This window comes from Candida margitis, assembly GCF_024628925.1.
Source record: "Candida margitis strain CBS 14175 chromosome Unknown scaffold10, whole genome shotgun sequence".
Lineage (NCBI taxonomy): Eukaryota > Fungi > Ascomycota > Pichiomycetes > Serinales > Debaryomycetaceae > Lodderomyces > Lodderomyces margitis.
In genome coordinates, this window is record NW_026261820.1 from 1 (window position 1) to 22,323 (window position 22,323).

Consider the following 22,323-nt stretch of genomic DNA (forward strand, 5'->3'; position numbering starts at 1 on the left):
TCCGATGTTATATCCGTCACTTCCTACCACCGGATTTACGCCTTTTGTTAATTCCGTGTTTAGTACCGCTCCTAATGCCTATGTTAAAACAGAAACTACTTTGTCACAAATTCAGTGAAAAAATTAGACGACATTATAATTGACACTGAATTCGACACTAAAATTGACTATGAATCAGTTACTATCTCCCCTGTTGACTCCGTCACATACTTCTCCAAATTCACTCCACCACTTAAACTCCTGTTCTTGTCACTACTGTTGTCCTCTGTCTATACTATTACACCTTTCAAATATGTCTCTCTACTGTTCTGTTTATTTTTCTATCTCTGTAATTTTCTATACTTTGTCTAAATATTTTTGCAAATAATTTATAAATTTTAATAAGCATTAAATATATTATCTCAGCATTAACCAATATCACCGTCTAATGCTGCCACTACTTTCTGTAACATCTTCCTCCACCTCCTATACTGATCAAAACTTACTCGTCTCTGTGAACTGTTGACTTATTTTGTCTCTTAAAGAAAAGCGCAAAATTCTATATTTCCTAATTTGTCTTGAGAGCGGAAAAAAAGCAACTTCTTATTTCGTCGTCACATATGTTTTCTCTTTATGAACTAACGCGTAAACAGACGCAAAAACCAACAACAAATGAGAACCTTCAACAAAAAGACAAAAAACGGCAAACCACACTTAAGTACACTTCCCTCATGGTGTTGATTTGCAAGATTTTTTTTTAGGCAGGGAAAGGTCGGTAGGTTTTTAATGATCGTGAAGAGGGATGTGCCCAATCACCTTTGGCGTTGTGTTAGCTGAGCTTTTCTGGAGATAAACGCCCAGAATTGTAGTCTAGTCAGAAATTGTTTAGGTATTTGCTGCTTGTTAGCTGTTTTTGGCGTCCTGGCTCACTGTCATTGGGAGCTGCAGTGTGCCAGAAGGGTTGCAATGCTATTTCATTGTCATTTTTGATCTTTTTTTGCTATTAGAGAAAAAGAAAGACAGAGCAAAAAGGTTTTGTGCTTTAGGTTTTCCAATAGGATGCGAAAAAGAAAAAAAAATTGAATGCTTGTGAACATCAAAGTTAAAGTACAGTAATTTATATAGTTCATTATATGTATAACCAACTTAACCAGTGTTATATATTGGTGTGTGTGTGAAGCAGTGACCACAAACCTTAATTTCCCCGCATCATACCACATTTACGTAATTTGATGTTAACACATTAACACATTAATACATGTAGTATTATTCAGTCCTTGAATCTAGAGGAAAAAATACTCCAGAATATAAATATGCTTGATATTTCCCTTTGCAATTGAATAGGTTTATAAAAAAATAACTAAAATTTATATCGTCACTTATTACATATACTGCTATTTATTGATTATTTACGCTTCCACTCCTGATTTTACAACGATATAAACTAATCAGCGTTTCTCTTAGCAGCCTTCTTTTGTGCCTTTCTTTGAGTACCAAAGATCTTCTTTTCTCTGTTCTTCTTTTGTTTTCTTTGTTGTCTTGAAGCCTTTTCAACCTTCTCAGCCAATCCGTATCTGACTAATCTGTAAGATGGTTCAAATCTTTTGAGGTCTGCGACTGATTGGTAGATTAAACCGAAACCGGTTGATTTTCCACCACCGAATTGGGTTCTGAATCCAAATACTGAAACGGAGTCTTTATCGGTTTTGTAGATTTCTGACAATTTGTCTCTCAATTCATCCTTGGAAACGTTTGGTCTGTTTGGGTGCAAGACGTCAATGACGAATTGTCTTCTGGCCAATAATGGGTTGGTGATGACTTTTCTAGTTCTGATGGTAACGGCGTCACTCTAGAATCGGGTTAGTATTTGAGGGATATATTGGGAGAGACATAATGGAGGTGCATAATGGGAGAGGGAGCATTCGTTTGTCTTGCGTTGTTGAGGAGTAGTTGTGATGAATCCTAGTGGTTGTTGATGTGATGGCTCGTCACCGGTACGACTTCATTTCTTTCCTTGCTCTTAGTTGACCTCCTTTTGGCAATCAGCATTTCAGTCTCTCATCTCTATTCCATATTGTAGAACATACCATGCTGGTTGGATATATGTCTAGAAACGTTAGCTTATTCTCGTGGAAACAGATTTTCAAAGTTCTCTTTTGATAATTTCGATTTTTTTTTCCACTCTTACTACTAAACTAAGAGCACAAAACGAGATTTTGAGTGAGAGAAAATTTTTTAATTGTAGTCACATGACCAGATGTGACTGTTTTGTATTAAACTTTGACCCATTTGAGTTCATCCTTTATGTATCTCCAATGCAAACCTGACGTCAGCACGACATACCTTATCAAAAAGTGTGTCAATTTGTAATCGCAGTTGCTGATTTGCAACTTACTTGCTAAATGGTCCATATAATTCAATGTTTTAATTTGAGTTCGAGTCGTTAGCTTCCGTTGAATGCTGCGGTACATTAAATGAAATTTTACCGGCTTGATGACATTACTGGTAAATTCAAACAACTCTGAATCTTTGAAATATAACGCCAAACGAAGCATTATCTCTCGTTTGTAATCAAAGTCATGGTAGCCACTGGCTTGCCGGAGCACCTCGGCAAATACTTTGACCTGGCTTTGCACGAACCTGTCTGTGACCAATTCGTCAAGGGTCATTTCACGAAAGCACTGTCTGATGATAGAAACCAAAGATTCTTTGACCAACTTGATATATCTGTCTTTGTTGTTTAATAGCTCTCGCGTAACGGTAGCCATTTGGGTATCTATGGATGGTGGTGTAGCTGTCACAAGACCCACTTTGTCTATCTCAAGCTCCGTAGTGGGTACATTTGGTGGATCTGGTGCCCTCTGGTTTCGCCCTACTGGAATATCTACCACTCCTGTCAAATCTATAACTTTCGCGTAGCTCTTTAGGGCTTTTTCAAGAGGGATAGAGCTTTCCAAAGCGTCTATACCCCCGTGCTGTTCCTCCTGCTGTTCCTCCTGCTGCTCCTCCTGCTGCTCTTCTCGTGAACCACCTGGTGACACATGCTGGACTACTTCACTATCTCCCTGCATCTTCGTAACATCAATCTTCCAAGCTCTTGCCAAAACTTTCTCCCTGAATTGCATTCGAATACTCCAATGTAGCATCTCACTCGCTAAATCATCTGGCATGGAGCTTATCACTACTATATCATCAACAATGGTACGCCATCTTCTGAAAAAACCCCGAACTTCAACTAGTGTCCCATAATTAAACTCCGGTTCTAAAAACGCCGCCTCGAACTGCTCCAATGGTATCACCAATTCCAAAATCAGGTCGTCTCCCGAGGAGTCGTCGATTCGTAGTCGTGCTGTCTGGGTGCCCGCTTTGCCGCCAACTACTTTTCCAACAATAGCAAACTTGTTTATTGGCCAGTTGTTAATCATGATCAAATCGTGTAGGTTCTCCCATAGTTTAGGGTATAGCCGTTTAAAGTTGAACTGGTTCTGTATATCGTTGATAAACAAAGGAGCATACTTGCCAAATGTAACTGCTTGGCTAAAAAGTTCTGCTCGGTAAAACTCGACATCTTCCTTTTTTGCAACAATATGGCTTCCAGGAAGTTGCCAATCAATTCTCTCCTTTTGCTCGTATAGTGGTTTCGGTCTGTTGCATACTTGCATTGAGGTTTCCTTACATTGTTTATCAAATTTTACGCGCGTATTGATTAATCTCTATTTATTTTCGCTTGCCACTTTTCTTGCTTCTATCCGCTTTCGTCTTTTTATATGATCGTTTTTCATTTTCCTTCTTTTCTTCATTGGCCTTTCTCTTTTTTGAATTCACCTTCTTGCCCTGTTTTGTCAATTGGCCCATGACATCACTTTTGAACCAAGTTCGTTTTGGTCTCGAGTGAATGTCCTTCTCATACTTTATCAAATTAGTGGCTTTATTCAATTGCATTTCAGCCCTCAATATTTCTTTTGCCTCCTTCTCCTCTTGTAAAACCTCCTCCACGGCCGACTCCTTTTCATCTATTCTCTTGTTTATCGCTTCAACGTCGTTCCAATCGACTTTTCTCGCCACACTCCTTCCGTTGTTTATTGCCGCCTTCACTATAGCTCTATCTTGGTTGCTTTCCCCAACAAACGTGATCGATGTACCCTTCCTTCCTGCTCTTGCGGTTCTACCAACCCTATGCAAATAAATTTCGTAGGTTTTTGGCATGTCAAAGTTGACCACATACTCTATCCTTATATCCAAACCTCTGGCCGCCAAGTCTGTACAAATCAAGACATTGACGTCGCCCATAAACAGCTTCATATTTGCCAAACGCTGCTCTTGTGTTAAAGCACCATGCAACTCTGCTACCCTGAGTCCAAGCAACCCCAAGATAACTCTCAATTTGTGTGCCATCTCCTTTCGTGACACAAACACGACAATCCTTCCATCTAACTTTCTCAATAACTGAAAGAGTAGTGCTGGTTTCAAGTTTTCTCTCTTACGAATACGAACAAACTGTTGTTCTAATTTTGATGCGACAGTCTTTGGGGGGTCAATCATGACACGAACTGGCTTGTTGAGCGACAACTGGACTAAATCTTGCACCTTGGTGTTCATTGTGGCTGAAAACAATAATGTCTGTCTCTTTTGCTTTGGTATTAACGACAATATCTCCGTCAATTCCTCTTGAAACCCTTCCTCCAACATTCTATCTGCTTCGTCAATCACCAACACTTGGACATCCTCAACGCTGAAGCTAGGACTGTTTCGTATATGGTCAATCAATCTACCTGGTGTAGCAATTACAATATCGGGCCTTGACTTTAGCTGTTGCTCCTGCTGTCTCAAGTTCAATCCACCCACAGCCAATCCAAAACTCAAGTTTTTCACAAACTGGCCCAATTTCCTACCTACATCGTAAACCTGAATGGCTAACTCTCTCGTTGGCGCAAGAATGATTGCTTTTGTTGACGTTGAGTTTTTGAAAATTAACCGTTCAATCAATGGTATCAAGTATGCTGCTGTTTTACCACTACCTGTTTGTGCACCTGCGACAATGTCCTTACCCAACAATGCAATTGGAATAGTTGACGATTGAATAGGTGTTGGTGATGCAAATGACAACGACTGCAAGCTCTTTAAAATGGGACGTGAAAGTTGTAGTTCCTGAAACGTGGTGGTGCTGGTTGTTTCATTACTTTGCGGTGATTCGTAAAACTCCTCTGCGTCAGGATCGTCCTCCTCATCTTCTGCTCCTTCTTGGGCAATCTGGTCAACTTCTTCCTCCATTTCAGAGCTCTCCACCACCTCCTCATCTTCCTCTGGTAGATCACCTCTTTTCTTTTCAATAATCTCATCCAAATTCACATCCTTGTTTGTTTCTTCAGTTTCCGCTTCCCAGTCTTTTATCTCATCGACCTCATCGCCAATGGAGAATTCAAAATGAGGATTGATATCGCTAGGTTCTTCCTTGACGTCTTCAACAGATGAGTCTGAATCATTCTCGACCTCCGCGTCGCTATCTATCGTGAGTAACAAATCCTCCTTAACCATTTATGCTGATGATCTTAATGGGCATCGAAAGAGGTATAAAAAAAAAATAAAAAAAAGAAAAATAAAATTGAAAATAAAAACAAAAACTGATTATCAACAACCGCATTTCAAAGTAACAACAAAGCTCATTATGATAAACTACATCAAGCTTTACCAGGACAAAGACTATACCAATCCAAAGAAACTTCTAATTCAGATTATACTACTACAAATATTCTACTACCTAACAGCACTCATTATATTCTATGTTGTAGCACTACTCAATGGATACGACTTTTCAATAGATTGGATATTCCAATGGCAATTAGTTTCATTTGAAAACACCTTGGGCTTGACAATGTTTGCATTATGGTTGTTTGACTCGCTAATGTGTGTTCTTTTTGTTACCATCATTGTTGGTCGGTCAAAACTTGCATGGGATTTTGCAGTCACTATACACATTGTCAATCTAATAATAACGTGGTGCTATGTTGGCAAATTCCCCACAAGCATGCTCTGGTGGATGTTGCAAGTGATTAGTGCCTTTTTGTTGGTTACGTTGAGCACGTACTCCACGAGGTGGAAGGAATTGAGGGTGACTTTTTTCACAAACATGTTGGAGACAAGGGAACCCGAAACTGTAGAGCTAAGTGATTTAAATAGACCTAATTAGTAGATTGCTAATTCAACTCCTTCTTATATATATATACATTCGAAATCGGGTACTTTGGCTGTTTCTCTTGAATTCTCACCCTCTTTCAAAGTCCTCCTTTCTTTTTATCTTCTTTTCTTTTCTATATTTCTTTAGCATAGTTGATCTCTGCATCTAACCTGTTGTTTCAAGTAAGGATTGGCTAATTTTAGCTAGTCGTATTACGTGAACATATAAAACCTCATTTCTTGTTGAAGTGAGATTAGTGTTAGTGACAGTGTCGCCCAATTTTTCAAGGACATGAAACCAAAGATAACAACGTGCGGAATTTAAATTGTCAAACCCAAAACATCTCACACCAAAAAGATCAAGACTCTTTTATTATTATAGACTAGGGCAGCCTTCCAAACACATTTCATGTGTCATTCCCTACATCTAAAACCATATTTTGTATAACTATGAGCAACGACATCTCAATATATGTCAAATAAATAATTATTTTAGGGGAAAAACACTCCATTTTGTAAAAAAAACAAAAAAAAATATTAAACCCCATCTTTACTGCAAACCATGTCCGAGCGAAAGGCGATAAACAAGTACTACCCACCAGACTATGATCCATCGAAAGTCGTTAAAAAGAAAAAGAACCCAAATCAGACAATAAAGATTCGTATGATGGCGCCGTACTCGATGCGGTGCTTGAGATGCAATGAATATATCGCAGAGAGAAGATCCTTCAACGCCAGAAAGGAGGTTACGCCAGAACGATATTTGAATATCAAAATTGTTCGATTCTACATCACTTGTCCTGGCTGCAACAATACAATTACTTTCAAGACAAACCCTGCCGAAGCTGGCTACACACCAGAGGAGGGTGCAGTACGAAACTTTGAACCGTCCAAGAAAAAGAGAAAACAGGAATCGGAAGATGACTTGTTGAAACGATTACAGAGTGAAGAAGAGGAGGATAAGAAGTACCAGTTATTGATGAAGAAGCGGAAAAACAACCCCTTTTGGAAGGAACTGGATGAGACTGGCGGCGATGTGATGGAAAAGTTTGAAAAGAGGTTGATTGAGCAGCAGCGACAGCAAGAGTTGACAGCAGAGCTCGAAGCGATTCAACAACAGGTTGATGAATCAAATTCAAGGGATGACGATGAAGTTTTGTCAAAGTTGCTTGCTGAAGAGAAGGAGAGCGAGGAGAATAAGTCAGGCGCATCAAAAGGGACGCCGTTAAGCACCACGCCCTTAACCCCTTTGAAAATACCGTCAAAAATAATCATCAGGAAAAAGAACAACGCCTTGCCAAACTTGGACTACAGTAGTGATAGCGAATAGATTTATATATTAAACTCAAAATCATCCAAAGTCAACACCGGAAACTCAGGTGGCTCAACCTCTTCATGGTATTTTGCCTTTATATCCTCTAGAATCGGCTCCAATGTCCGCCACTGGTGCTTATCCATATCCTTTCGGCAATACACCACAGCTTTGATATAATCAATTGAGCAATTGTAAAACACAGGAAGAATTTTGTACTTCCAAAAGTTTGGAATAAAATCCATTGGATCTGGACACATCCCCAAGTCGCCCAAAAAGTCAATTGCCGACAACGTTGAAAAGAGATACCGCCTATCTTTGTTTGTGAATAGATCCTGTAGCCCTTCAAACAATAACTCGGCATCTCTTTGCGTCCTCGAACCAAATGCTTTGTACCCCTGCGTTTCCGGATTAATCTTTTTACCATCTCCGTACAATATATTTTCAAATCCAATTTTGAGATAAGCACAAACAAATCTATCCAAGAATATTTGAAACAAACTTTGGTAAATCGTGTAAATACAATACGACCGCAACTCCCCCATGTACTCGGCTATAGTGTCAGTCATCAAGGTAGCCATCATTATGTCCCCCGTCTGCTTCAGGCCATCTTCTAGCCATTTCTTAGTAAACAACTTGCATAGTTCAACATACAAGTCATTGATGATGACATTACTGATGGATATGCAGATTTCTGAATTCAACGAGTCAGATGAAGAAACGGCGCTTTCAAATGCTTGTGATATCTTGACATGGTAGTTTGTGTGCACTTTCTCTTTGTACGTATTGGTGAACTTGTTCGTCATGCTCTCACCACTAATCTCTAGGGAATTTGCCAACGCACCCATGTATTCTAGCAACCCTGGTCTAGAAATATTCTGTTGCTCTTCGGGACTTAATTCGTCGACATTGACAACAGTTGGCCTCTTTTTGAACAATCTCTTCGCCTTACTTTCCTTGATTAGAAACTTTTCGTTGCTAAAGACAGTAAAGTACCTGTCCATCTCCTCATCAATAACAACTTGGAAATTCTCCACCCTGGCAATGTACGCATTGCACCAGCTTTCAATAACTTCAACCAAAATCTTGGAATACCCAGATTCGGCGGCTACGTCAGCCTGCTGTTTCAACATGTTCAATGGGGTTTTAAAATCGGGCAACACATATGCTTGAATCTGCACCGTCATGTCCACAATATTATTAGGCCCTTCCTCGTCCTCGACAACTTGTTCAAACGGATACATGTCAGGTGCCTTCAATCGCTCGGTAAAGTACTTTGTCTCTTGCTTCATCAAGCTGTCGTTCCATTCTCTCATTTTGTCGGTGATGGTTCGCAAGTAATCGTCCAAGACGGTCCCTTTCAAGTCCTCTCCAATAATGGACTTGGCTGACCCATCAAGTTGTTTCAGGTAGTCACCAAACCGTTTATCATACAGCAAAATTCGCAATATATCCTCTGCTGGTGGTTCATGGTTAATCATGTCCATAGTGTACTGGTGTAACTTGTCATAAAACACCTTTTCTGTGAATTCACCAAACCGCCAATCTTTCGGCAACAAGGGTGACAAATATTTGTAAACAAAAGTGAGCTCATCCTCGAGCCAGTGCAAGTTGTCATATAGTGCAATTCTGTCGCTTTGATAGTGATCAACACAGGTGTTGAAAGTGTCTTCGAAAAACAACTTGAATTTTTCAAAAAAGAATTTCTTGTAATTGCGTCTTTTGCTTCGGGTGTTATTGTAACTCTTGTTCATATCATTCTTAATCAAGTCCAAGTTTTGCATGATACTGAGCTTGGCGTCTTCCTTGTCCTCCCACAATATGATGGTAACAACTTTGAACAAGATCTCAAAATTGTCATCCTTTGTAGCCTCTGTGATTGATATAATACACTCAGTTAACAATTCATCAAACGACCTAATGGTTTCTCTAACGGGGGATGTGATGTTGTAAACAATTGATTGTAAATCATCAGATAGAGACTGTGAATAATTTTCGAGGTAATCGGCAAAATTCCGTATCTGGGTGTATCGATAGTGAATAATTAGAATATTGGGCAACGGGTATCGCAAATCTTCTCGCAACAGCTCAGTTTCATTTGTAATGTCTTGGTTCAATGCATCCAAGATACTCCTCAACTGTCTAATATCCTGGTACAAGCTGGTAACTTGGTTCAAATATTGGTCAATTGTAATCATTTTACGAATGAGATCATAATCCTTGACGGAGGTGACTGACTCATCGTAAGCATTTTGAAATTTAGATATACCTCCCTTTATTTCCTCTAGACTCGATATAGTTTGATTCAATTGGGTCAAGTTGTTGTTGATGGATGTAATTTGTACACCAGTAGTCGTCGAAAGCTTGATATCAACTGCAGACTTTTCCTTTGCAAATTGTTGACGAATAACATCTAGTTTACTGAGATCTTCGGGTGATTTTATTAGACCCCCTATCTTTGACAATGCAAGATCGCTCATAGTTTGTTGATATTGGTGTTGAACAAAACTCCAAATTTTTGGCTCACAGAAAAATAAAATAGAAGAAACAAAACAAAAGGAAAAAAAAATAACATATTTTCAATACTCTACTTCTCTTACACTATTTAAATCTTCTTCCTGGTTGTCCATTTTGATACATGTTTGGCATCATGCCGAAATTTTGTGGGGGCGGCATGAACCATATTGGAGCAACCTGTTGAGGAAATTGTGGCTGAGGAGGCATCTGAAAGTTGTACGGCATTGGTGCTGACGTCGCAATCATTGGACTTGGCATGAACGAAGGGGATTTAAACATGGGCCTTGGGAAGAGGGCCTCGTGTGTCTCCTCAATAGTTGCATCCCACGTTGGTGGAGTTTGAAAACTCTTTTCATATACAACTGGAGTAGTATCTGCCTTTGCTCTTGTAGTATTGAACATGTTGAACCCGGTTTTTAACTCTTTTAATTTTTGCGCCTGTTTCTCTTGAGTTGGTACTTTGTTTACGCCTCCAAAAAAGTCTTGAGGAGAAATTTGGTAATGCCTTTTGGAAGAACCTTGTGAGCTAGATGAGTAAGTCCTGTTATTGGCTGCGTGTGGCGAATGCACTGGCAATTGATTATTCAACACAGCTTTCGGTGGTGATGCCAAGGTATTTTGTGCAAGCGATGGGGTAAAAGAAGCTGCATTAGGATTAAGCTTGAACGTTTTCAGCGTCTTTTTCTCTGCTTGAGGTCTAACGTGGGACAGTTGTGGCTGTGTAGTAGCCAGCGGCGTAGCAGCCAGTGGTGCTTGTGAAGGCTGCACCAGCTCCTTGCTTTGTGGCGTTGAGTGACCCAGTGACACATGCAGTGCCTTTTGCTTCTCTTCCTGCTTCTGTTGTTTCTTCAAAATTTCATCCTGCTTAAGCTTGTCCTTTGCCAAAATAGGTAAAAGGTCTTGTGGCATCTTGTGAGGTATTTCGAAGTTTGCACTAAAGTCCCGGAGAGAGATGATTTCGCTTTGTGCATTGAGTCTAAACGACTCGTTTGGCACTGATGGTTTTGCAGGAACTGAATCCGGCGCCTTTTTATCATTTTTGTTATTTGCGGCTGAACTCGAGACAATTGCTGGATCGTTGTGATAGTTTGCAGCGCGTTGTCTTGGAGTTACGTATCTAGAATTATCCTGGCCCGATTTAGATGGTTGTTCACTTTTTGCCAATTTACTATTCAATTTCAAAGCGGCCATCAATTCATCTCCTCTTCTATCGACTCCCGAGTACTTATCCTCCTCGTCCATACCACTATCATCAACTTGAATACCTCTTTCTTCCAAAATATGGCGGTCAGTAGTTGTCTGTCCCTCAATCTCAGCGGCAATTTGATTAGCCCGTGCAAGACGCTGTTCATAGTCTGGAGCTGACTTGTCGATTCTTGTAGTATACAAGTGTTCATCGTAGGTACTCTCAACACCAAACTTTTCTTCATTCACCTTGAACTGATCCCAGTGTGAATTTCCATTCCTTGTGGTAGCTTCATCCTCCAAGGTCAATTTTTGCAATCCTTCCTCTTCTTCAGGTTCCCATTTAACCAATTCACGTTCTTCAAAGGTTTTCAGTTTCTCGGGGTTATTTGAAATATCAGAATCAGTCTTGAATTCTTCCCTTGTGTAGTGCTTGATTGGCTCATTGATGTTAACATCCACTTCAAAGTCAATCAAGTCCTTGGCCTGAATAACGAGATGTTCCGGCATCTTATCAAGGTTATTCTTCTCATTAATCAAGCTTTTACCCACTAACTGAGGCTGTTTGATAACCACAGAAGAAGACGAGTGCGAGCTTGGGGTCCATAAATCTGTGGCCACTAATAAACCCTGGTACCGAGATCCATCGGTCGTAGTGACAACACATGTTTTCCCAACGGACTTTGCAATCAAGTAAATCAACCTATTGTCACTTTGGTTGTCACCAGAGTCGACCAGAGTTACTGCACTGTCCAGTCCTAAACTTTTGGGATTGCTCGCAACGGGACTAGCCCTCCCACCTAAACCGTTTGTACTCCCATTATGACGTGAATTCGAGCGGCGATGACCGACCTTGTTGCCCGGGCGATTTGATTGAGCCTTCATCAACACTCAATCCAGTGAAAACAATCTGATAACTATCGAAACGTATCAGAATGAAAACCAAAAAAAAACAAAAAAAAAAAAAAACAAAAAATAAAAAAAACAAAAAATAAAAATAAAATGATTAAAAAAAAAAAAGCAGTGGCACACGGAAAATAAAAATTGATATGTATTGGTTCTTGAAACAGGAGGCAGGATAGCTGTTGCAAGGTTGGCTGTGCAGTCAAATGAATGATTTAACACAAGTTGAAAACGTAAGGCAAAATTAAAAAAAAAAAAAAAAAAAACAAAAAAAACTAAGGGATAAAGGGCCTAATGGTTTATCGTCTGATTCAATCCCGTGAATCTCGAATGTTTGTTTCTCCTGATTTCTTTTTCTTTTTGTCTGTTCGTTTTTTATTTTTTCTTCTTTTTTCTTTCTTTCTTTCTTACTATGTTTAGCTTTTTCTGTTATTGACCTCCACAATAGGGTAGCGCTTGACGGAGGTTAGAGATTGCGTCTACTTTGCAACAAGAGGGGGAGAGGGTTTACCCCAAAGGGGCTGTTCATATAAATGTTTATAAAACAAACGTACATCATATACTAACAACAAATGTTGCTCAAATTGTAACCTACTTCAACACTTTCTACTCTGTCTTGAAAATACAACATAACAAACTCCTTCAAGAATTGAACATCTTGTTGGCTGTAAGGATCCAATTCCATGTCAAGCATGTCTTGATAAGAAAGATCAAGTTCGACTTTGATAACGAGTTGCTCATCTTCAGAACTGTCATAGTTACTCAGATGCTCTTCCGAAGACTCGTTTATAGCCTCATCAATGTAATTGAGCCACTTCGAGGTCAATTGATGGAAGTAACCCACAACGTGCATGAGGTCAAGCAAGTCAATCTTCTTATTCAACTTTACATCTGGAAGTTCCTCTTCCATGTTGAGTTGTTGCCCAGCAGATGCAAACCATGAAAAAGCTGACCAGATTGATTCTGCCCACGAAACAGGCTCAACTGCATCATGCTGCCACCATAGTGGTTCGTTATTGAACCTGGGTGAAATATCAGCATACATTTTCGCAGCCACACGAGAAGATTGTATTGAATTTTCATCATTATCGGTTCGAGATGTGACTGAGCTTAAGTCGTCTGTAGATACATTTGAATTGTTGGTGAAATCAAGATTTTCAGCAACAAGGTCGGAATATAGCACTTGGAATTTGTGATAGTCTCGTATTGTAGCTTTGATACCGTTCTTGTCTCGACCAAATACCTTTATCGTATGGCCCACTTCAACACCGATATCATAGATTGGGTGGCCCTTCAATATTTCGTCACTGGTAACTGCTACATACCCGTTGTTGGATTTTTGAAACTGTTGGAGTAGATTCGAGGAAAGATCGTTCAAGCCGATGTTGTATAATGGTTGCTGAGCGTGAAGTCCTGGGTTGGACAATTTTGTACTTTTTGGAACCACCGATAAAACAGATATTAAGTAGCTAAAGGAGGAAAGAAGGCTATAGTAGTCTTTGGCTACTAATTGGCCCTCGCTTGTTTCGGCATCACTGTTCAAATGCATCTCATTGAAAAACAAGATATTCTTCCTTAAAAGGCTTTGTTTGTAAATGGCAAATATGAGGGGACCCAAAGTTTCAAACATCGGGGGTAGATTTAGTAGTAAATGCTTACCTTTGCTTGGCTCGGCACCAGGAATATTCAAGCTGGAACCAGCAGAACCAACCTGCTGCAAGTCTTTTCCAATCTTGGTCAAGTCCAAATCAAGCTCAAGCCCTGCTTCCTTTTTCCTAATAATATCTGCTTCTATCTCACTTAATACATCCTTTAGCTCCTCAATGTACTCCCAGCCGTTATTGATAAATTCGTTTGGTTTCCAGTCGCTTTCCTTTGGCTCACACAAAACACCAACTGAATACATTCTCAAGTTGTCTCGATCATCTGTCTTGCTACTATCAATTGCAAACTGTTTGAAGCAACTTAATCCATAAAGGAGGCTGTTGCCTGACTTGTGACTTAGAAATATTGTTGCTTCTTGCAAGTCATGGATTCCACTAGGAAGCGATTTGTACTCGACCCCTTCGAGTGACACATCGTTTGCTGCCTTTGACCACAAGAGCTTGTATCCCGACTTCATATTGAACTCCGAAAAGAACACGGCCACCACATTTGATTGTTCGTGTGACATCTTTATCCCAAAGGTTAAAGGATTCAACAAAAGGTCCTAATTTTTTTTCGTCTCCACTTCTACTCACCCAAATCTACATTCAACAAATCAAACTTAATATATATTATACAATACTGTCCTATAAGCATAAAACTTTCCTAGCTCTTTCCTCTTACAGACTTATCTTTAGCTTCCCCCGCCTTAAGCTCTTATCCTTAATATGAAGTTGACCACGACAGCAATGAGCAAGAAGAAGCACAACATAGTAGGTCCAAATCTGTCATCGTATGGACCTGATCCTCTCAATCTGATGGCTTTTGCTCTCCAATGGTAAGTAACCAAAGCATAAACCATAGTCAACATGGCAATAAAAGTGAATAAACCAGCTGAAATTCTACCAACGTAATCACCAAAGTTCAATAACCCAACACCCAATGAGCCTAGGATAACGGTAAAGTTCAACCACGACAAAAAGGTTCTTTCATTGGCAAAAAACACCTTTGGTTCTACTCTGGCTGGGAGTGCTATTCTTTTGTTAGTGGATGACATTGTTTAAATTGTGTGCGATGATAGCAATGCTTATCAGAAAAAAAAGGTGCCGATTGAGTGAGTTGGCGAAGTAAAGTGGTTGTTGCGACGATAGGACTATAGCAGATGGTAACCTCCAATAAACCTCTGCTTTCTGAATGAAGAGTGTTTTTTTTTGATAAAATTTTCCCAATTGAAATGTAACGCAATTGTAGAAGAAGAAGTCAATTGATAGTATAATTATTTTATTTTTTTTTGATTTATTTAGTAACAAAGTCCCAATTAGGCAATCGCCGCACACACTTTAATTAATTAATTACAAAAAGTATAAAATGAGCACACGTGGGCCGATGTAGCTACTACGCTACCATATCATTTAGAGGCTTTTGCAACAACAAACAACAACACCATTTTTACAACAAACACTAACTGATACTAACCCTTTTTTAATTTCCATAATCTATATATCTTTACCTTCTTTGCTCCAAAATCAATTGACCCATGGGCACGCTTGAGTGGCCCTTACCGAATGCATAAACCGAGTTACCCCTGATTAAAGTCTCCAACACTCTTCCTTGAAATTCCATACCGTCGTATGCAGTCAACTTATTTTTAAAATAGACATCTTTGTTCTCAACCTTGACAACTGCTTCGGTATCAAAAATACAAAAATCAGCATCGAATCCCACTTTCAAAGCTCCCTTCTTGTCTTCCAAACCAACTTGTTTGGCAGTGTTTAATGAACACCATTTGTTAATCTCAACTAACGAAATTGGTGGATCCAACTTTGATCCTTCAGTGTACAAAATGGGCAAACCAAACCCAACACTGGAAATACCTCCCCAAGCTTCAAAGAAATCACCCTTTTCCAAGCCTTTCAAGTCTGGCGTACATGGCGAATGATCGCTGACAACGGTGGTAATAATGTCATTACGCAATGCTTTCCACAACAATTTCCTATTGTCGTCAGTTCTGATTGGAGGACAGCATTTGAAATGAGTCGAGCAACTACTAATGTTTTCCGCACATAACGACAAATAATGGAAACATGTCTCTGCCGTGATTGGCAAGCCTTTGGCTTTTGCTGCTCTAAGTAGAGGCACTGCTTCATGGGTTGCCAAATGCACAATGTGCAACGGAACTGTAGGCATCAAGGTTGAGCAATTGATGATTTCGGCGATGGCAGTAGTTTCGAAATTGTCTGGTCTTGAGGCCAAAAAGGAGGCATAAGCAGTGGGATCAACAGTGGATAAAGTCGAATCCTTTTGCTTTGCCAACAAAAATGGCGAACTGACTTTGGTGTCATCCTCGACTGCCCATAACCCTTCTTCTTCTAAATGGCTTTGTTGCTTAACCTTCATTGCATTTTTACCATGTGTTGGTTCAGCACCTGCCAAGATTGGCGTATGGGCCAACTTTTTTGCTTGGTCGTTTGACAAGACTGACTCGTCGATTGATCCTGCATGGTTATGGGGCAACTTACAATTTTCGTGTTCCCCTTTATGGGAGCCTGTATCTTTACGCAAAAGCTTGACCACTGGTTGTGGGGCCCTATTAATAAATGAAGCAGACATTCCCAAATCGAAGTCTGTATTCATTAACTCATCTTCCACAGTGGCTACTGGGTTGTTATCAGACCAGTCAGTTAAATCCTCGTCTCTCGACAGATCCTCTTCATCCAGGATCTGGAAATCGACTCTATGCTCCTGTGGTTGCATCTCGGCATGAAACATCAACAACGTCTTTTCGTCCTTTACAATCTTCATTGCCTCGTGAATGATGCGTGGGGTAACTGCTGGAAACTCATCCACACCACTTTCAATCATAAACGCCTTGAATCCTCTCACACCCATTCTTATCAATGGCACCAAGTCTTGTAAATTGTCAGGGATCAAACCGCCCCAAAAGCCAACATCAACCCAGCACTGCTCTCTTGCAGCGTTTATCTTCAAATTGAAATTGTAAACAGTTGTTGTGGGAGGAATTGCATTCAATGGCATGTCAATAACAGTTGTCACTCCTCCAAAGGCGGCTGCTCTGGTACCAGTGGCAAAACCTTCCCATTCCGTACGACCCGGCTCGTTCAAGTGAACGTGTGCATCCACTAACCCCGGCATAATCACTGCTGGCGACACGTTACGGTAATCGATTGGCAACACGGCATACGTCTTTAGTATAGCGTCATTTGGGGGTAAAACCTTGTATTCTATATGTAGAATTTTTCCTGTTTCTATGGAAAATATGACTGTAGCTGGTGTAACTTGATCATCGATCAATACTCTGGTAGACGATAATGCTCTTGACATGCTGGAATGGAGAGCAAGTAGTGGGCAAAAACCTGCAAAGTTTTAAAACAATGAATTGTAGAAAATAGAAACCGCCGACAAAGTTTTGTACTGATTATGCGATTTATTTTATTTTGTTATCTCTGAATCACTCCGATTACTGATAAGACAAATATCACTGATAAAAGAAAAAATTGTAAAACAAAAGGATGGAAATCTGGGAAACAAGCCTGCTTTTTATCTTTCTAACCCCTGGTACCCCGGACAAAAACCAAATTCAAAAGGAAAAAGACAATAGCTCTCAAGCACTCCTCTGAAATTCGAACCATATAGAATTATTAAAAAAAGAAGCCATGAAAAAATTTTCATTGGGAAGTTCGGAACTTGCCGAAACGCTACCTATAGTGACCAAAAAAGTTGCAAATTTGCGCGTCACAAAAGAAATCTAAAGAAATAGCCGCCCAACCGAAAGCTCTCAGGTTAACACATGCGCAAATAATGGGCTCACTCTGGAGTAAGTGAAACGTTCTAACAGAAGGAGATGAGGGGTTTTAGTAGCAGCTTTATAGGTTAGCTCCGAAAGAGGAACATGGGTAAAGGAAACTAAGGCAATGTCAATTGTAGCGTGTGAGAAAAAAGAAAAAAAGAAAAAAAGAAACTTTCGCGCCCGATAGTTTCCGAAGAGATTAAAATGTGTCACACCGTGACTTCCAGCAGGATGATACTCTATGCAAAGTTTCTCCGCAAACTCTACACAATTTCGTTAAAATATCTAATTCAGTTTCAAAATGAAGACAGAGGAAAGGGATAAAGTTTTGCAAAATGGTCAGCCCAATTTTAACTACTCCCTTACTAATAAGTGATCAACTGCTTTCCTCCTTTCGAGTCAACAATTCCTTTTTGGTATAGCTTAGCCAAGTCACTGCCGTCAAATTCAACATGCGTACTAGGAGCATCCTTTAACTCTCCGTTTTCGTACCAATCAATAACCTGACCCAATGTCTTTACCTTCAATTCCTGATTCTTTTTCAACAACTCAGTGACCCAAAATCCAGCACTGGTGAAGTTTTTGAAAATATACAACGAAGTTGGAATGGTGACTGGTTGCATCGACATTCCTCCATACGTCAACATCAACCCATTGTTGTTTAATTTTCTAGCAATTCCAGACGATGACTTTCCACCGACACAGTTTAATGCCAACTTCACCTCACCGCCAGTTTCCTTGACCCAAGACTTGACGTGACCCCCAAACTCCTTTGATGCATTGTCTTCTTCAGTAATAACTTGCGTAGCACCCAATTCTTGCAACTCTTTCTTGACTTCATCCAAGTTAGGTCTATCTCTAATCACCGATATCGAATTGATATTCAACAATTTACCAACCTGTGAAGCATATTTACCCACAGCAGAGTTTCCTCCATTTTGAATAAACCAATCCTTGCCCGGGGTCAATTTGACGTAATGGGTCAACATGAGGTATGCCGTTAATGGATTGACCGAAATGGTTGCCGCTTGGTTCACACTCAACCCATGTTTCTTTCCATTTGATTTTGATTGCTCTGGGTTTGGCAACTTGATAAAGTCGGATGTTGTACCCAATGCATGCGTTCTCCAGGTACCAAAATTGACTTGACTAGGAATGACCCAGTCACCAACTGCAAGATCAGATACTCCGTCTCCCACTTTCAACACTTGAAACACACCTTCGTTACCACATGGTGCAGATGGTTTTTCAGTGCCAAAGTCCAATGTCTTTTCAGGTTTTGATGGGTAAACACCTTGAATTTGGTTGATATCGGATGGATTGATGGGAGAGGCCAATGTTTTGACGACAACTTGGTCTGATTTCAAATTGTCATCATCAATGGTGAACTTTTGCGTGAACAATACATTTGATGGCTCTCCATGTTCGGAGTAGAGCACAGCTTGGGCGGTAATCATGTTTCTCTTGAGGACTGATGATGTCAATGGGGCAATTGATCTTTTGACAGTAAACATTTCCAACAGTTATGCTTGCTTGATTAATAAGCGTTTTGCAATTGAAATCTCGTGGGTTTATATATAATTTTTGCTCTCGTGAGAAATAAGGGGTCCGCTACCAAAAATGCCCAACCGATTACAAATCATCGTCATTATGCATATAAATATATATATATATATAGAGAGAGAGAGATGGTCTAGCGTTCTCACTCCTTCTTTTCCTCCTTTTCCTCCTTTTCCTCCTTTTCCAATTCCTTCAACTTCTGGGATTCGGCCAATCTCTGTTGCTTCTGCAACTTCTTCAACTTTGTATTCTGATACGTTCCCAAAACGAAATAGACCAAATTGAAGAAGACAACCCACAACTCTGGTCTAACGAATTTTTGTGCCACCAACAAAGCAAAGAATGACGTTGTCAATGACGACTTCAAAACCGGCAAGTATCCCTTCTTCAATCCTGCCTTGACGATAAATAAGATCTTCTTCAACTCGGTGATTGGGTTGCATCCTGTGCATTTGTAGTTGTTGATTATCGATATCCATGACACGAAACAGGCCGAAATTGTTGGGGTCACAGTCAATAAACTGGTCAACAACTGCAAAATCTTTTGCTTGCTCGACAATGGTGGCTTGAAGATCTTGTTGATGACACCATACATGTTGTGACTAATTGGTGTTGCAATCAAGGCCCCGTAGATAATCATCTTGAGCAACTTTTCACTAAACACGTGCTTTACCTTGACACCAAACACTTTGGACTCTTTATACTCGCTGGTGATTACCGACGACACGGTTTCGTTTAACCCGCTGAAAATACCGGAGGTGATAGATTTTGTCAACAATGGGTATTGCAAAAGGTACGCGAGGTACTGAGCATTAAGCGATTGAAGTGTAGACATGGTGCAGTCTTGTTACTTATGATTCCAACAACGAGTGAGGTTATTCAGAAGACAGTTGTGGTGGGTCCGTTGACTTGTTGTTATAAGTCAAATGATATTATTTTCCCGGCCCCACGCCAAAATAATTTTCTCTCCCATCAAGCCCCTCTTTATCTCACTCGGATATCTCCACCCTTGATAAATAAGATCAGAGAGAAGAAGAACAGAAGAAAAAAAACTTTTTAAATCCGAAAGAGGAGCGCGTGTGGGTATATTTCCTAATTGAGACAACGAGATATATTAAACGCCTGTTGATTGGGAGGAGCAACATCCTGTGTAACGTAATGAATAACAATCGTGAGTGTCTTTTCTCGATGATGCTCCTTGGTGAAGAGCTTTTTTGTCGCTCATAACCATTGATCTCTGATAGTTTGTGCATGAGAACCCAACCATACATTATCGTAGCTTTTCTGGTAGATACACTACCATCTTGTGAAGACACTCGTTTATCTTTGTTGTGGAATAATATTCCTGCCGCATTAATCATGAACTATACTGATGGTTTCGAAGTGATTATGGTTAGGGTTGCATGTAGGAACAGTGATATATCATATATCGTATTGCAAGTGACGATACAGTTTGTACGTAGTGACGAATCGTGCTGGGCTTAGGTGGTTAGGAGCTATAAATATGAGTGATTCCGCTTCAAAACTGCAATGACTCTATAGTGTTTGTAATGTTATAGATCATAACAGTGTTTGCATCTTTGTGAGAGCTTGATGTGAAAACACTTACGAGTATGGTTTTGTTATTTTGCATTACGCGGCTTTAACTCTGTCCACTTCGGGTTTGAAGATGATACGTAACCCCGATGCCGAATTGTTTCCCATTTGCTATTTATAGATTTCTTCCAGTGTATGGATAACCTATAAACGTTTCAAGAGGTAATGAGAGTTGCAAAAAATTTGCTGCAAAGTTTGTAGGTATAAATGCAATTGGTTCAAATTGACTGGTGGGATGGAGAGCAGCACTTTATAGCCGTAAGCTGAACTGTAGTACGGCCAAAAGTTAGAGCCTTGCTGGTATCTGGCTCCTTTACGGGATAGCTCTTTCTGATGAAATATTGAAACACGGAACTTATCCTCGAAATGGAATTTATATTGTTGCAAACGTTTGCAAGGATTTACACACTTTTAGTAACTCTTTGATGTGAAAGTGTCGCACACGATTGCAAATATTTCAAATCTCGTAATAAACCAACCGACTTCACTGAGTTTGGATAGGTGGCAACAGGCTCGGATCTGCAGCTAGATTTGGTGACGTCCTTCTCACCAGATTCTTTTCTCTCAGTGAAGTGCTGCTAGCTGATGCCATATTTTTATGTCTGACATATTCTGCTAAAACAAGACATTAAATCTCGAAAAGGAAAAAAAAAAGTGTCAGATTTTATGCAGCAAATATTTTTAAAAAATAAATTAAAATAAAAATAAAAATAAAAACAATGTCCAAAAAAAGCGGGGAATGAATGACGCAGAAGAATTATTCCGGATGATGACACTGAACAAAAGTCTATTATACAAAAGTAAATCTCGTAACCTTTGCCCAATACTCGAGAATTATTCTTTACCAGTACTTTCCATAGATCGAATACTTCAAGACTCTTCTTAGTTCAACCTCCGTAACTAGACCTCGTTAGCTTATAGCAAGATTTAGTTTGCTGTTCATTTTCCGTGAAAGCCTCTCTGTATTCTATTATCCACAACAATACAACAGATCCTATTGTAATTGTTGTGTGCACTTCTGAAATCGAAGCGAACTCAATAACTGTTGTATTGTTTCACGACTCTCTTCCTTGTCTAGATAGACACCCAGTTGCACTACTAAAAGAGTTTTTGCCTGCGCCTAGCTGTGCTGTAACAAAGGGTGTCTTCAAGAATCATGTCCGGTTTTTTTCGTTACGTCATAAATTAATAAACAAGATCTAACAACGCTTTACAAAAACTGCCCAAATAGGCTACCCTGTTCATGGTTATGAAATTCATATCAAGGAGCGATAAGGATATGGCCTCTTGGGATAATCAAATGGTCATGCCACCGAAAGAATCTTTTCTTTCGAGATTGTGGCTTGTGGTGTTCACCGGGCCCCCAAATCACGCTGTTCGAGATCTTGAACATCAACGTGGAAAAAACGAGTGAGACCTTTTTTTCAACACAACTGGGTACATCGCTTGATATACGTTGCTTCATTCTCGACTAAATATCTGATCGCTCTCCTTTGGTTCTAGCTCCAACACCGAGAAGTCTTTTTTTATAGAATTCAATATATTTTTGTGTCTGAACTTGTGGCCAATTGTATTAATTTAGTGTCAGACAAGTTTTCTCTTTGTGATCTCGGAAGAACACAACTTTGTCTGACTCTCGAATTCC

The 22,323-nt window shown here is 39.8% G+C and overlaps 11 protein-coding genes across 11 annotated transcripts; 1 reads left to right on the forward strand and 10 right to left on the reverse strand. All coding sequences in view use genetic code 12, as the record gives it.

Moving 5' to 3' along the window:
• Positions 1-1,423: 1,423 nt before the first annotated feature.
• On the reverse strand, positions 1,424-2,069 carry RPS24 (40S ribosomal protein eS24; the record flags this gene model as incomplete). The annotated part of the gene is made up of 2 exons (XM_051815204.1): positions 1,424-1,828; positions 2,067-2,069. 2 exons carry the CDS (start codon positions 2,067-2,069, stop codon positions 1,424-1,426), a joined length of 408 nt encoding a protein of 135 aa, XP_051671200.1.
• Positions 2,070-2,252: 183 nt separating this feature from the next.
• On the reverse strand, positions 2,253-3,641 carry STN1 (Stn1p; the record flags this gene model as incomplete). Its single annotated transcript, XM_051815205.1, has 1 exon — positions 2,253-3,641. One exon carries the CDS (start codon positions 3,639-3,641, stop codon positions 2,253-2,255), a length of 1,389 nt encoding a protein of 462 aa, XP_051671201.1.
• Positions 3,642-3,696: 55 nt separating this feature from the next.
• On the reverse strand, positions 3,697-5,514 carry DRS1 (putative ATP-dependent RNA helicase; the record flags this gene model as incomplete). The annotated part of the gene is made up of 1 exon (XM_051815206.1): positions 3,697-5,514. The coding sequence occupies one exon, from the start codon at positions 5,512-5,514 to the stop codon at positions 3,697-3,699; it is 1,818 nt and encodes a 605-aa protein (XP_051671202.1).
• A 1,201-nt stretch (positions 5,515-6,715) lies between these two features.
• CANMA_003069 (mRNA splicing protein) lies at positions 6,716-7,483 on the forward strand (the record flags this gene model as incomplete). Its single annotated transcript, XM_051815207.1, has 1 exon — positions 6,716-7,483. One exon carries the CDS (start codon positions 6,716-6,718, stop codon positions 7,481-7,483), a length of 768 nt encoding a protein of 255 aa, XP_051671203.1.
• Positions 7,484-7,485: 2 nt separating this feature from the next.
• Positions 7,486-9,945, reverse strand: SEC6 (SNARE-binding exocyst subunit; the record flags this gene model as incomplete). The annotated part of the gene is made up of 1 exon (XM_051815208.1): positions 7,486-9,945. One exon carries the CDS (start codon positions 9,943-9,945, stop codon positions 7,486-7,488), a length of 2,460 nt encoding a protein of 819 aa, XP_051671204.1.
• A 121-nt stretch (positions 9,946-10,066) lies between these two features.
• CANMA_003071 (uncharacterized protein) lies at positions 10,067-12,052 on the reverse strand (the record flags this gene model as incomplete). Its single annotated transcript, XM_051815209.1, has 1 exon — positions 10,067-12,052. One exon carries the CDS (start codon positions 12,050-12,052, stop codon positions 10,067-10,069), a length of 1,986 nt encoding a protein of 661 aa, XP_051671205.1.
• Positions 12,053-12,632: 580 nt separating this feature from the next.
• Positions 12,633-14,243, reverse strand: CANMA_003072 (uncharacterized protein; the record flags this gene model as incomplete). Its single annotated transcript, XM_051815210.1, has 1 exon — positions 12,633-14,243. One exon carries the CDS (start codon positions 14,241-14,243, stop codon positions 12,633-12,635), a length of 1,611 nt encoding a protein of 536 aa, XP_051671206.1.
• Positions 14,244-14,423: 180 nt separating this feature from the next.
• Positions 14,424-14,771, reverse strand: CANMA_003073 (uncharacterized protein; the record flags this gene model as incomplete). Its single annotated transcript, XM_051815211.1, has 1 exon — positions 14,424-14,771. The coding sequence occupies one exon, from the start codon at positions 14,769-14,771 to the stop codon at positions 14,424-14,426; it is 348 nt and encodes a 115-aa protein (XP_051671207.1).
• Positions 14,772-15,220: 449 nt separating this feature from the next.
• DAL1 (allantoinase) lies at positions 15,221-17,056 on the reverse strand (the record flags this gene model as incomplete). The annotated part of the gene is made up of 1 exon (XM_051815212.1): positions 15,221-17,056. The coding sequence occupies one exon, from the start codon at positions 17,054-17,056 to the stop codon at positions 15,221-15,223; it is 1,836 nt and encodes a 611-aa protein (XP_051671208.1).
• An 831-nt stretch (positions 17,057-17,887) lies between these two features.
• Positions 17,888-19,036, reverse strand: ETR1 (Etr1p; the record flags this gene model as incomplete). The annotated part of the gene is made up of 1 exon (XM_051815213.1): positions 17,888-19,036. The coding sequence occupies one exon, from the start codon at positions 19,034-19,036 to the stop codon at positions 17,888-17,890; it is 1,149 nt and encodes a 382-aa protein (XP_051671209.1).
• A 188-nt stretch (positions 19,037-19,224) lies between these two features.
• CANMA_003076 (uncharacterized protein) lies at positions 19,225-19,917 on the reverse strand (the record flags this gene model as incomplete). Its single annotated transcript, XM_051815215.1, has 1 exon — positions 19,225-19,917. One exon carries the CDS (start codon positions 19,915-19,917, stop codon positions 19,225-19,227), a length of 693 nt encoding a protein of 230 aa, XP_051671210.1.
• Between the last annotated feature and the right edge of the window lie 2,406 nt (positions 19,918-22,323).